Raw genomic sequence first — 15,713 nt, forward strand, 5'->3', positions numbered from 1 at the left:
CTCCAATCAGACAGTAACAAAGTATCGTTTTCCACGCGTTCATCCAGATAACCTATGACATAATCCAGATTATGACCTTACGTATCATTTAAAGTGCCGTTTATATATACAGGTTGCCAGCATAAAACCGGGCACACGTACAGGGTTTAAGTTTCGCAGGCGTCATCTTTGTACAATATTTCGAAGTGAGAAGATAATTTGATCGACACGGTTCTTCTCGGGACGAGGTGCTTACGCCGTCAAGTGCCCTCAATGTTAAGTGCTCTTGCGTTGTCATTCGATCGGTCATTTGACACTTTCCACCTTCGAGATGTGGTGGCAATATCGACTATACGAATCACGAAGAATGGGGTGATATCAATATGAGACTGCGATTTACTGATTTTTATTTTATTACACTACTTTAGTTTTTGTTATATTTTTTCGGTATTTGGGAATGTTGTGTTAATATTCAAAGAATAGGACATGTATCAAGTCAGGATTGACCAACCCTCAAGTGGAAATGTGTACTATACGTAGAACAGAATGGAACTAATATATCAATCGAGTGCCCTGCCCTCAATGGCCGAAGTAAACAAATTTCAAAAGCGGTTCATACGAATCCCATGCTGGAAATTCTTTTTTGGCATCATTAAATATAACCAAATTGTTTCCTTTCCCGAGTCCCGAAGAGAAATTTATAAAAGGGAACAAAAGGCATTCAGAGATTTACGATTGCGATAGTCGACCAGAACACATACAACTTCGAATATGGCAAAAGCGAAGCGTCTAACCGCGAGCTATTCAAGAAAAGGCGCCCATGGCCTTTTGTCATGTTGCCTCCTTCCAAGTTGTTATCTGCACGTCTAAGACGACGTCCACCGTCACCTTCGCTTAATTAAACCCCTAAGCGACGCCGTCTTATCAGATTTCTGACAAAAGAGCGGTATGTATTGCACAAGGATCAAGTTCGGGATGATGCCGAAGTGTTTTGCAATAATAACGTCGTACAAGTTGGACAGGGTGATGAATTTCAATCAAAAAACAAAAATAACACATTTGTCAATAGTAAATTACGACTCAGTTTGGTGAGAGACTTTGTGAGAGACGGAGGGTGGGGGGGTGTTGTGTACAACACGCCCAGCCACCCTATGCAATTTGATTTTTAGATTTGATCAAGGGGCGAAAGCAAGTTAAAGCGGGTGGCTATTTTTACTGTTCCCATTCAGACGTCAATTATTCGTCCCGTTACGCTTTGCAATCTTGGACGGGTGAATGATGGACATGCACCAACCCCAGTGGATTCCTAATTTTATTACTACCAAAAAAATAATTAATATATTCAACGAAGTGAGACGAGAAAACGGTGGCTAATTTATCTTCAAACTATGTGTGTATCTGTAATTGAAGGTATAAATTATCAACTCTAGGTATATAAAAAAATGGTTTTGCGATCAAAGGTGGAAGGGAAGGAACGAAAACTCTTAATTAAGGTTTTTAAGAAAATTAACAAAAGGGCACAAAACCTGATGAAGATGGGAAATTAAGTTTTATACAGTACGAGTCTCGTGCCTACGGTATAAGACACTTTTCCCTCATTTTTCAAAACCTATCCATGAATATCTGGACGGTGGACACTACGGTGCTATGGTTTTTGCAAGGGACATAGCATCGTAGAGCATCTTCAAACGCTACGGATTCTTAAAGAATAAGTGAGTCGATTTTATAGATTTTAACAAGGCATTTGATTCTGTTGTGATCCGAGGGCTGAATAACGCTCGAATAGACTCAAGGTACACTAATCTACTTAAAAACGTATACAAAGAGGCGACCATCACAGTTAAAGTGCAAGAAGATGTAACAACCAATTAACAAGAGATGTCCGACAATAATACCCTTGCATTGGAGGACGTATTCAGAAGACTAGATTGGGACAAAAAGGGCCTGCTCGTGGATGGTAAATATCTGAGCAATTTACGCTTCGCCGACGACATAGTTTTAATCAGCAGTAGGAAGAACTTATCGAAATGTTGGCAGACTTAAAGAGAGAGTCGGGAAAAATCGGTTTAAACATGAACATCGATAATACCAAACTGTTGACTCCAGATCTCGGTGACGAACACTTAGAAGAACAACAAAAAGATAAAGTCTACCATAACACTGGGTAAAGAAAATCAAACAGTCGAAATAACAAGGCGTAATTGGGAACAACATTAAGAAATCCAACACTTTCTATCAACCTAAAAAAGAAGGTTGATAGAACACATGTGTTTTGCCAGTCTTGACTTATGGTATGGAAACAATGACTCTCACAGTTAAAAGCGCGAATAGACTAAGAACAACACAACGAGCAATCGAAAGAACTATGTTGGGGTCAAGCCTAAGGGATCATATACGGAACGAGGAAATTAGAAAAAGAACAGAAGTCGACGAGGTTATAGAGCACATCGCACGTCAGAAATGGCGTTGCAACATAAAAGAAGTGCTGGTCGTCCACAGAAACGATGGATCGACGACATAAAAAAGATAGCGGAAAGGAAATGGCACCAGATGGCAATGAACCGATCCGAATGGAAGCAGCAAGGAGAGGCCTATGTCCAAGAGTGGATGCAAAAGGGCTGCTAAAAGAAGAAGAAGACTGGAAGAAGAGGACATTTGAATGGCCTCTTAGGTTTCCCGATCTAACTTCTCTGAACTTATTTAAACAAAGCACTTGTTTTAATTTACTGAATGTATTATAAGAGAGATTATCGATCAAATGTACTTGCATACTGGTGCACAAAAATTAATGGTTTACTAAATTTGCATGTTTAGTCCTAAGTGAATTTACAGTTTACACTCACGGGCTTTAAACTTTTGCACCACATTTTACGACGGTCTGGATGATTAACGTAAGATCCAACCCCGCAATTATCCCAATAATCTGCGGCAGTAACAATTCCAGCTATTTTAGTTTGTTTTAATGGTGCAATAAAAAAATGCACGCCCGGTACGCACATATAGACTTGGAAAGTTTTATTACCGGGCCACGCCCAGTTTTGCCACAACTCATTTATTTTTTTCCCTGGCTCAGGGCCGCCGGTCCATTTCGAATCATTTTTACTTATCTATGTGAGGGTGGTTTCTTAATTACGTTTTCCAACACGAACGGCGTTTTGTTTTTAATTAAATTGCCTAATGACCGTGCCTCCGTTGCCACAGTCAGCTCCGCTTTCCGTTTACTTTTCGTTCGACTTGTAATTCGCTTTTTGTTTGGCTTTAAATAGGATTTATCAAAATTGGGTCCAGTTTTGCCAATTCTACTGAATTATGTCTAGTCCCAACTTTCAGTCTTCTCATGTCGTCACAAGTTATCCTGATGAAGGCTTCGAGCAAGTTGAAACCTAAATTGTTAAATAACTTCCAACATAACCTAAATCTATTTTGAAAATTTGATCTCAATCTCAGATTCTGAGATTTTTTTGAGAATAAAAACAGTTTGTACCTCATTCATAAAATTACACTAGTCAACAAAAATGGTATTATAATACATACAGTATGTATTACAAAATATATTTTACCTGTGATTTAAATCTGTATAGCTACTGTATCTAATTTATATAAGTTGAAATCTGATAACAAAGCAAATATTAAAAAAAGATATTTGAAACACACTAAATAGTTTTTTCTTTTTATGTGGGGTGACCTCTTTCTCTCTTTAAAAACCATCAGCAAACGTCACCTATCATGGCTGGATTCCATCGCCCTTGTTACCATTGTCCTGATGTGTGAACCACCCTTAACTTAAACTTGACTTAAAATTTGACGTGCAAATGGGGGTTTGACATATTTGCTCTGCTCGCTCATGCGGGGCTTAAACTAACTCAAACATGGCTATTTCAAGCCAATGTAAAGGTCTAATGAGCCTATTGAAAAAAGTGGACGTTCTAGGGCTTTATGGGCATTTTTCTATTACTAGAAAGGCATATGCACTGTAAAATTGAATGGTGTTACAAAAATTGTATCGGCCAGTGTTTGTTTATTCCAAGTTGTGTTAGGTTAACTAATAACTCAGAAAATATGAATTTAAAAATACTATTTATTAACATGGAAGAGTTTAACGTGGATGTGATGAATGACAGGAAAATGTTTTTTGGGTAATTCCGCAAAAAAAAAGGATGATAACCCGGCGACACGTGTATCTGCTTTTTGGCTTCATCAGGCATGTAACTCCATCTGTATGAAAGTAGGTTCAAAAACCAATTGACATACATATGGTGAAACATGTACGGGTGTAACCTAGAATAGAGGGATAAAAACACATGGATATCATATCATAAACGGCAATACCCAACAGCAACACGAGTCGCTGGGTTATCATTCTTTGTCCTTTCTGCTTAATTTTTTTAGCGGAATTACCCAAAACACATTTTGCTATTCATTAATTTGGCAACGATTACACTTATTTAACACCGATTCAAGAAAGAAAATATTAGAACCATACCAAGCTTATTTTAGGTATATTTTTGTTTTGCCTCTCTTTCATTCACAAATTGATCAGAATCAACGTTGCCAAATATCAAATTTGTTCGTGTGACATCACACGTACAATCTTCTTTTAATTGCGTTAGTAATTGGCTTAAATTTTGAGTTCAATAGGAATGTTTTTGTAGTATTTTTAAGATAAAACAAAAGCATATGATTCCAATCTTGAATTTGACTTTTCACTTTGACAGTTCAAAAGCTTATGGTATTTGGACAGTTACAGGGTGATTGAGAATATACATTTATGGATCTTAAAACCTTTCTTGGACCTATGTTTTCTATACAACAATACTGACAATGTCAAACCAGCTCCTTCGTTACTCTCTTTTACACTTTTGACTAAAAGTATCTTTTTTGTGAAAAACAACATGGTTTTTTTGAAATTCTGCTCGTAAAATCCTCTTTCAAGCACATTAGTAAATTATTTTTTAAAAAGAGAGTCTGGGCTGAATTACCGAAAAGATTTTAGGAGGTTCCAATTTGACAGTCCATAATTCAGTTATTTTGACAGTTGATTCAATATATAGAGTGATTCAATACATATTTTACGGTCAAAATATTACAAACACGACTGGTTCAGTAATAATGAAAAAGAACTAAAAATAATTTCAGAATTTATAAATCCCTCTGTAACTTGCAGTTATACAGAGAGAGTCAATGCATAATTTTTCATATTTTTTTGAAATATCGACACATAACTGATTCAATCGAGAGATGTAAAGTCTGGCAATCGCAAGGGTCTCGTTAAATTCGTTCCGCACCCAAATTAATTCTAAGGCGCTGTTAGCAAAAATAAAACGGCAACCCCCAAAATTTAGAATTGTTATGTGTTGATCAAGGAAGCGTCTATGGCCTATTACATCGGTAATTGTGGGGATGGTATTGCTTTTTTAACCAAATACGCGGGGTGATAATAGCCTCTGATTACATCGTTCTGAACTAGATTAATTCCGTAGCGCTTTTCCATCTCGAAAAGCCCGCCACATTATCATAATGACCCCGGGAACAAAGACCCCAAGAGCGCATTTTTCAATAAAAATAAAATTTCCAACCTAATTTGAGGGGTTTCTATTGGTTTTAGTCAAAACGTGAGGAGGTGTTTTATTATGTAGACAGCCACTTAATATACCGAGTGTTTCACTCTTAATAATTAATGCTTCTGACTGCTTTGGCAATGTAATTAGTCGTACGTTGCGTTGTTGGCAAATTGATTTACGAATTGATCGCGTTGTTTGATACTGTGCGGTAATTGCCGTTTTATTTTAATGTTTCACTCATTTTCATGACTTTTAACAGTAAATAAAGTTTTACTATTCTAACGTGTAGTTTCTGTTTGTTTCAGACGCCATGGGTAAGTTTCACCAACCAACCTTCTAACACTGACCGGAATGCGGTAAGACTTGTTGAGAATACTCTGGAGTGGATTAAAGACACTGAAACAATTTATGTAGGAAAAATCCATGTAGCGTGGCTCAGAAATCTCTTAAACTAAATCCATAAGACATGGACGAAGCCCCTAGTCACGTTCCCCAAATGTCCTAGTTATTAATCTAGTTTTTGTGATAACGACACGAAATATATATATTGGACTTCAGCGCACGTTATTCCGTTGCCGAGCATCCACCAGCCACAAACAGATTACGTGATCCCATCTTAAGCATTTTCATGCACTACACGTATTACTTCGGTCACAGAAATTGCAACACGTTATTTGGTTGTGCCAGGGCCCTGCCGTAAGTTCCTTGCTTTAACGCCCCGCAACGAAAATTCTATCAATTTTTCTTGACGGGAACGTTAAATAGGGCGTTTCGTCGCTTTTGTTTTTCCACTGCTCCCAGATTTCGAATGTTCAAATCGATTTGGTTGATCCTCCTTTGTAATTGTACGAAGTAGCGTCATGTCATTTCGATTACGAAAAAGTGATACAGAACACTGTTTTTAAGATATTTTTGTAACCATCCACATCAGGTAAAGCAAGAAGCTATTGACGGGTATCTGATTTGTAGCAAAATTCTTAAGTTTTTTTAAAAATATTACCAGGAACAAGGGATATTTTATTAGCTTAATTTTTATCAGTTATATTAATTCAATCCGAATTTCATTATTTTATAACACTTTGTATAATATGGTAAATATGATTAAGGGCCAGTACTTCCACTTCAGAGTAATTTTAATCCAAAAATAATTGTTATAGAAACCCTGAAAGCAGACGCTCTTATTGGTTAATTATACCATTTCTATGAAAATTAGTATAAACAGTCTAAATTTTCGGTGTATTTTACATTATTACACAAGTACCTAGCAAAAATCCAATTAATAACGACGTATAAATAATATATAAAAAATCAAAGCAAACTAGACTTACGTCACATCCGAACAAATATTGCAGTTTCCCATATTCTCACGTTATTTTAATACCATTGAAGCGTGCCAACAAACCCATCATAACTTACTTAAAAATTTGTTTTGTAATAGTTATACAGTCCATTTCGATTCACAATTCAAAAAGTATCAAAAATGGTCATGCAAATTTGTACGAATTAAACATTTTTCTCTAAAACCACAAGAATCACACACAAGAAAATTGAATCAATTAAGTGAAATTGGTTGTCGCTATTGTGAGTAAAACAATACATTTGGACATTTTTATCAAACTTATTTTCTTTGTTAACTTTAATACCTAAAACTTAACGGGTTTTGGATTTAACTGAATTTAGCAAAATACACCAAAAAGTCCTTTTTGACAAAATGGACACAAAGGTCAAATTTGTTTGGAGAAAATCGCGTTCCGTCGGTCGGTCTACCGGATTCATGATAACGTCCGCAAAACGCGTTTACCAAAAGTCACTTTTAGTGACGATTCACATAAAAATTTACCCGTTTCGGACAATTTGTGATTCCAAAAATTGTTTATACAGGTTGTCCAGAAAAATTCGAAACTTAGCAGATTAACATGAAAAATTGTATTTTCTTATTTGCCCGCTATACATAGTTTACGGTTGATTTAATTAAAATTTTTTTTAAATGGAAATTGTTAAGCTCATCTTTGACTGTCTATCAACATAATTATCTACTACTAACTGGTATGTGTATTCATTAAAATAATAAGACACACTCTGTGACGTGTAGCCAGGATCTGACCTGTATACAGGGTAGACCAAGTTGGTGATGCAAACATTCTCTTTTTTAGGGGAATAATTTCAGATAAATAAGATTGCATGCACATTTTTACGGTACTTTTTAGGTAGAATTTGATGGCGTATTTTAAAAAATTCGGTCATTATTGGTTTTTGGGATACAGCTGTAAATTTTTATAAACGCTTCGATTTTTCCATTATAGTGCTTAAAACATATATTTCTATTATGTATTTTTCAATTCCATAATGCTTTTTATTAATCTTGTCATAGTTGTTCTAGGAAAATGTTGTCGCAATTATGAATAACAAAAGACAATAAAAAATATTATTCAGTAACAACTTTGATCAAACAAAATTGCTCTTTCAAAATGGCAGCTAGTTATTGGACATTGATTCATAATAAACAAAAACACCCGGTTTTTTGTCTCTTAACAACTTAATCATGGTCTTGATTATGGTATCGATCAGTGTTTATGACATCAAACCTATGACAATGTTTTTTTCTAAAAACATCAAATTTTACATAAGAACGTTTATAAACTACACAACAAGCTTTAAGGCTGTTTTGTATATTTTTTTATTTTTTCCAAACGATCAAGGATTGACCAATTTTGAAACGAAACCAAATATGATTTTGTCATAAAATTTAAAATATGATGACCTTGTTGACTGCTGCTTTAAGCAGTCCTTAGGTTCTTGAGCCATGATGTCCTTCTTCCTGGCCCTCTCTTTCCAAACACTTTTCCTTGGAGGATGAATTTTAAGAGTTTGTATTTGTTGTCCTTTCTCATTATATGTCCGAGATGTTTCAGTTTCCTTCTCTTAATCGTTTTCATCACCTCTTTTTCCTTCCCCATTCTTTCTAGTATTGTTTCGTTGGTCACTCTATCTACCCATGATATTCTAAGGATCCTTCTATATAGCCACATCTCGAAGACTTCGAACTTCTTTTGTGTAGCTTCGGTCAATGTCCAGGATTCCATGCCATAGTACAATATGGAGAACACATAGCAGCGCAGGAGTTTTACTTTAATGTCTAATTTGAGGTTATGGCTTTTGAAGAGCTTAGACATTTTGATGAAGGCATCTCTTGCTTTTTCTATTCTACATCTGATCTCTTGTGAGTGGTTCGTTCTATTGGTATATTTTTAATAAATAGTTGGCAATTTTCTTTACTTATGACCATGAATTTCATTTTGTTGTTGATGTTAATTTTTAGCCCATATCTTTCACTTACTTCATTAGCTGTTGTAGACCTTCTTTACTATCTGCAAGTATGACGGTATCATCTGCATATCGGATATTATTCAGCAGTTCACTAGAGCAATAAAAATCCACTTTTTTATGGTTTCACAAATTTGAAACCAAACCACTCAAGATGAGATATCAAACGTGTTGGTGTTACCAAGCCTATAGAGAAATCCAGTTTTATACAATGTTTCTACGTCTTCCTACGCGTTAAGCATCCTGACTTGGGGCAGATGTTAATATTTCGGTTACAGGTAACCTGAACCGTCAAAAAGAACATCCAGCAATAATAAAGCATCCGATTCGAAGCGCGGCAATTGCCAACCCACAATTCAAGTCCGACTGTTCGTGCATATGAATAAAAAAAACCTGTTTCTGTTTTTTTTTTCTTTATGTCGTTATTTATCGCGCCGAACTTCGGACAATTACGAAAGTTGAATAAATTTCTAGTGTAATACTCGACTAGGCACATATACGTAAAGGTGCTAGTTGGTTTTATAATTAGTGAAATAGCTGGGAGTAAAGCTAATGTACGGTGCGTCACAAAACGCGTATTCATCTAATATAATGGATCCGCAGCTGACAACATCAATGTCGAATGGAATAAATAGCGGAGGGTGTTCAGGTGCCCCTAAATTCGCAAGTCATTTCCCACCAGTGAGTTGATATCGATTTTAACATCTATAACGTCATGCTTAATATTTTTAAGTCATTGAACTTAACTTCATAAATGTTATTCTTCTAAGTGCCGATAGCGGCCATATGGCTTTTTTTATCGATTCATTTATTCGAAGCGAATATTAAATGGAACGTGTCTATTTCATCAAGTTTTCTAGGCAAATTACTGACTGATTACTGAAGTTTAATAGAAAAAAACGTTTTTACGTTTTTGAACCTTAAATCCATTAAACTAGTTTTTATTTCCTCATAATTGTATGTAAAGTTGTCGTTTTAAGGGATAAACAACTTAAAAAAGACTAGACTACGCTCCACAGACTGCCAATCACAATTCACAATATTAGAGCAAAATAGCCTGTGCTGGAGACTAAGGTTCGAAATCAAACTCGAATTATTCGGATATTCGAATATTTAAATATAATAAATTCAAATAGTCGAATAGCTAGATATTGGAGCATTTGAATATTTGTTAAATAGTCATTTCAAACTAAACTAAACTGTGAAGAACCAATTTGTAACATAACATAAAAAGTATTATTCAAAATAGTAGCAGCATTCCATTTAAATGGGTTTTTGTGCTAGTAATCCTTATGGGTTTGGTTATGTGTGCTATTGTTTTTATTTTTTGTTATGTTCGCGTTGATTGTTGATTGTTGTCAGTTTAATTTTATTCTTAATTAGTGTACCTGTTCGCTTTTTAATATAATTTGACTATTTCCATATTCAACTGTTTGAATATTTGAATATTCGACTATTTGAATTATTCGAATATCAGTCTTAAACTGATAAACAGAGATAATTTTAAAATCATCAGTAAAGATCTGCGAAAATTAGAGTTTTCAATCACTTGAGTCAAAGGTGTTCATGTATATCTTCTTGTTTTGCCAATTTGTGTGCTAACCGTTAGATCTATTTGCAAGAACAGTCAGGAATTGACGGAAAAGTTGAAATCAACCAATTTCGGAAATCGTAATTGGTTAAAAAGTAGTCGTAAGGGCGAAAATCCATGTTGTTGAAACCAAATTTGAAATTATTTGAGGGACTTGCTCGTTATGTGAGTTAGACAGTTTGAATCGTACCACAAATAGTAAAATGGTATTTATTTATACACATTTATATGATTAACATAACAGAAATCAGAAATCAATATAAAGAGACTAAATTAATATACTCACAGGAAAAATATTGCATAAATTGAATTTAGTTTTGTTCAGTGTAAAAGTTATCTCATCCAGTGCAAGGCATATAAATACAAAAATTGTTATAGAAAATAAATAAAATATCATTATTTTATGGAATATCTATGAGTTTTGCCATTTTGAGTTAATTGTTGTTTGTGAACATACGATCAAATGCAATGTTAATTTTTCTACAGTAAAGTTTTAAAGACACATCTCAATTTATTACCAGGTCATCTTAAGCGAAACCCTTATTTTTCTAGTACCCCTGTGTCTAACTTAAATTTTTCAAAAATTTTCAAAACGGTATAGCAATAAAAACAAAAAAAAAACTAGAACAAAACCATATATTTGAAAAGTTTTTATTTTGTGAATTAGAATATGATATTTTTTATTTACAATCTTTACTATGTTTCATAAAAATTGAATTGTAAAGTGGAAATTTATATCAAATTCAAGACAGTTGATCAAAAAATATTGACATCAAATTTATGAAATCTAACTTGTTAATTGGAATTTTTCCAATTAAGTCAATTTTCATAATTTTTAAATAAGCTTTAGTGCTTGAACCTTGATAATTAACTTGGAAACTGAAAACTGATATCAAAATGTTGAAAATTGACTTATAAATTGGAGATTGACGTCAAAATCATTAAAAACTAAATTGGAACTTAGCCAGAAGTCAATTTTCAAAATTTTGAAACAAATTCCAGTGTTTGAAACGTAATAATTGACCTCAAAATTGAAAACTGCCATCAAAATCTTAAAAATTGACTTGTAAACTGGAAATTTACATCGAATTCAAGAAAATTGATTAAAAAATCCGACATTGACACAATTTTATGAAAAACTGATTTGATTATAATTGAAAAACGAAAAATTAGGCAAGAACCTCCAAACTTTAAAATTTAGATGTTTCATATAATCCTCGTTATGTTTTCAAAACACACTCAATACCTCCTTTACAGTCTGTCTATGCATGTTAAAATTATATGGTTATTTTCATTAATACGATGAATTTCATTATCGATTATCTGGACAAGTCAAAATATCAAAAGAAAAAAAACTTTACGAGAAAAAAATTATCGTAGGCTACTGAAAAGAATCGAAATTTTTCAAATATAAATTTAAGAACAGGGTGTTCCATTACAAAATGTTTCTGCCTTTGTTGAATATTTTTTACATATCCTACCGCTAAAACTACAGAAAATGGTTAGTTTGAATAATTTAGTTTAAATTCTATATGTATTAGATTTTTCTGAAGAAGCATCACTGGTGCGAAAAGTTTTACTATACGACAGAAGTAATTTCAGTTTTAATGTGAAAGTTCTGATTGGAAGGGTCTACTAGAGTCTGCGATTATTTATTTATTTCTATGTTCACTAGAGGAAGAAGAGTAATGTTGATCACTCTATATAAAAGCAGGCACGTTTTCGAAGCAGTACGAGATTTGTTTGGAGCAAAATTCCAGTATAATTGGCATAAAAAACGTGGAAAGTCAAATCATCTTCTTCCGTAAGGAAGAGATCATAACAAATTTCTTCGTAAATGATTCTTTTCTGGGATTATCTAAAATTGAAAGGGAGAAGAAGAAATCTAATAGAATGTTATGAAAAGCTGAAATATTTTTCAGAAATGGACTTGTTTAAATTAAAAAGAGGTCCTGGGATACTAAAAAAAACTACATAATTCAAAGATTATTTTGTATAAGTGGACATGTCAAATTAGATAGAAAGCTAAAAAGGTGAATAAATTAAAGCTCGTGTTCATAATTACGTTCTTATTAATAAGGCAATTCCTTTTCTGGCTGAATGTAAAAAAAAAAATAAATGCGAGTCAAGTCACGACTGAATACCGTCGGATTAAATAATCATGGCCGCTCGAATTGGAATCTAATAATTTTCTATCGATGGCGGTACGCGATATTAAAAATTCATAGGTGGTACAGATCTATTAAGTAACAGTGCAAAATACATAGTTCAAAAGAAACGCGTCAAGGTAATGATCGCAAAAAGTGACAGACGAAAGTAATTTAAAACAGATTTTAAGTAAAACGAATGCTTTGTTTGGCGAGACGAACTTTAAGTCGCGTTTGTCCGCCTGACAAGTTTAAAGCCCTGTTAGTTTTTTTCGGGCTACTAATTACATCAAAAGTTTGCCGAGGTAACAGAGAAGCTCGCGTGAAATTCAGACAACAACCAAAGACGGGGCCCCGACAGCCGCCATTGAATGCCTACGAACTTGCCGAGGAAACAATCGAAACCATCGGCGTAAAGGGATAACTTTATACATCACGTCAGGTATCGACACGTTTGTTAATTGACACAAATAACTTTTCTGACGGCGCTTTTTTTGTGTAACTACGTTCAGCATCGGTAATGAGTTACACCAAGATAATGAACGTTGAATATTAACAACGGAATTTTGCTAAGAACACCATACAGAGTTCTTTTTGTTTAATTCAGTTTGATTGGTTCTTGTCAAGTCATAAACCGCCAGAGATTAGGTCACAAGTATTGGTAAAGATCACATAATGCTAAGTTCAAGTTCTCCTTACAAGACTTGTGTGTAATGCTTTTAAAATTTTACTAAAAGCTTCTTGAATATCTCTTTTCCAAGTAAGTGGATGATCTAGTGTATATCTACTTGGATATCTACTGTTACTAGTAAATTCCTCAAACCGACAGTGCAGTCATAAATCATATTGATGAAACAAAAAGAAAGTTAAAATGAGCCGGGCACGGCCCCCCTGTGACGTAGTAAGAGACATTTAAATTTTATAACGTGTAAGTCTAGAGTCAGGACGTAAATTACTCATTCTACAAGTATCGGTCTTTCACGATTGAACAAAAGAAGGCTTAAACGGCATTTTAAATAACTTCCTAAACACGAATCACTATCAAATAAACTTAAAACATAACCTACAATTTTCCAATAATCCCTCGAAAACACGGAGGTACTATTATATGGCGAACGAATAAACAACTTTAGATATGCCGATGACACCATCATATTTACAGACACTGCACAGGGACTGCAGCTTTTATTGGACAGGGTAGTTGAAGTAAGTAAGAAATATGGTCTAGAAGTCAACACCAGTAATACAAAACTGGTAATGGTAATTAATAAAGAAAGAATTAGAGAAGTACAGTTTATCATGAATGAATGTCAACATTCACATAATTGGCACAGAACTAAACGAACAATGGGATCATTCCCAAGAAATAAAAAGAAGAAAGAAAGCAAGAACGGCTTTCAATGAAATGTCCATACATGACGCATAATTTAATTCTAAAACTAAAACTCAACAGAAAAAAAAAGTAATACAGACAGTAAAACGTAGAATATTGGAATATCTGTGGCAAAACCAAAAGCATCTACAGAGAAAAGTGCAAGGCAAGAGAAGCATTGGAAGAAGACGAATATTCTGGCTAAAGAACTGAAGAACCTAACCTGGTTTGAAACATCCACCACAAGAACATCCAATACAGAGCAGCAACAAATAAAATTATCATTGCGAGAGAACAGATAGGCACTAGAAGAAGAACATGTTCTCTCTGTTCCGTCTTCTTCTACGGTTGACGTTTGGTAAAAATTGATATTAGACCATACGTCCATGCATTCTGTTTCACTCAACTCACTATAAACAGAAAAGAGATAGGACACATGTCCCTTTCTACGTCACAAATATTTGATGTACCAAATAAGTGTGGTTTTTACTGATATGGTTTGTTTCGCAGTAAAATGTTGCGTTTTTTAAATTTTGTTTTGCTTGATCGAAATGAATTTATCACCTGCTGAAGTTTTAAATAATGTTTGTGATGAAATTTAGTCACAGAGAGACTATTGGATAAATTAATTATTGGACAAACCAAGAATTTTGCAATATTATGGCAGGAAATAGGATCTGACTTCATTTCAGGAAAAAAAAATACTTAGCTAAACCCTAAATTATGGAGTATTGGAGTTGTAATGCAAACACTTCCTCAACCTAGTAGTTGTAGTTGTTTCTAGTTGTAAAAATTGAACAATGCCTTAAAATTTTTACAATTTCAGAGTGTAAAAGTTGATACATCTTTGGTATTTATTCTCAGAGAGCACTAACTTGCAATAATTAGTGATTTTTTGTCTTTAACATTGATTTTACATGAGTAATTTTGTATTAAGTTTTAAAAATGTAAGTGATAAATTGCTAGGTCCAATTTATTCTTAAATAGCTTGAGTTTTGTCATTTTATAGTTCAACGTTTTCGTAATTTATTAAAATGTGATATATTTAGGCTCTTTTTTTAAATCTGTTTTTCTTTTTTCTTTGTTTATTTAAAATTAGGGTCACTGGACCAGTATTTGACCGATTTTATGTAGTTCCAAAAAAACAAGATTCTTTGGGGTTTTTTTTTGGTAAGCGTTAAAAATTTTCAAAAAAAAATAAAACCACTACTTTTTCCCTTATATTTTTGTATTCATGTTCGTTTACGCATATTCTTGTTATTACTGTGTTAAACTGTGTTATTCTTCACTGGTCACTTACTAGTAAATCAAAGATCGACACATCATGGTGAACTATTAGAAAAAACTACAATTTTGCATGGATTTTCGTTTTTATGGAAAAATTAAAATTTACAATGTTTGACATCACTTTACTAACACATTAATTCATCCAGTTGTTAATGTTTTTACGTAAATTTACAGATTGAAAATAGTCAGTCTACTTAAGACACTTTGGTAAAATGAAAATTTTGGTTAGATGGTCAATTACTGGTACAATGTCCATATTTCCACCAGGAAGTGTCATTCGTAGGCTTGCTCAACAGCTTCAGGAGTTGGGTTTCGTTAGAGATCACTTCAATACCTGCAAAACAGATAACTTTATCTTATTTCAAGAGACTTTTTTCACTTTTTATGATTCACTAAAAACCGTGTGTTCTAGCTAGCGTGTTCGAGCTAATACTTTTAGCTTGTGGCATTAA

General features: G+C 33.8%; 1 protein-coding gene across 8 annotated transcripts in view; it reads left to right on the plus strand.

The window, feature by feature from the left end:
* hth (Meis homeobox homothorax) overlaps positions 1-15,713 on the plus strand; it is a 318,454-nt gene that overhangs the window by 195,800 nt on the left and 106,941 nt on the right. For 6 of the 8 annotated variants that reach the window (XR_014177313.1, XR_014177312.1, XM_081974306.1 and 3 more), the window contains one exon: positions 5,846-5,854. The exons of the other annotated variants lie outside the window; for them this stretch is intronic. Coding sequence is in view for 4 of the 6 variants with exons in the window: in XM_081974306.1 (XP_081830432.1) it covers positions 5,846-5,854 (9 nt within the window). In the remaining 2 variants the exon portion in view is untranslated. The remainder of the gene's footprint in view (positions 1-5,845; positions 5,855-15,713) is intronic. 8 annotated transcript variants of the gene reach the window in all.

The sequence above is a fragment of the Ips typographus genome, linkage group LG2 (genome assembly GCF_016097725.1).
Source record: "Ips typographus isolate SLU linkage group LG2, UJ_Ityp_2.0, whole genome shotgun sequence".
In the NCBI taxonomy this organism is placed as follows: domain Eukaryota; kingdom Metazoa; phylum Arthropoda; class Insecta; order Coleoptera; family Curculionidae; genus Ips; species Ips typographus.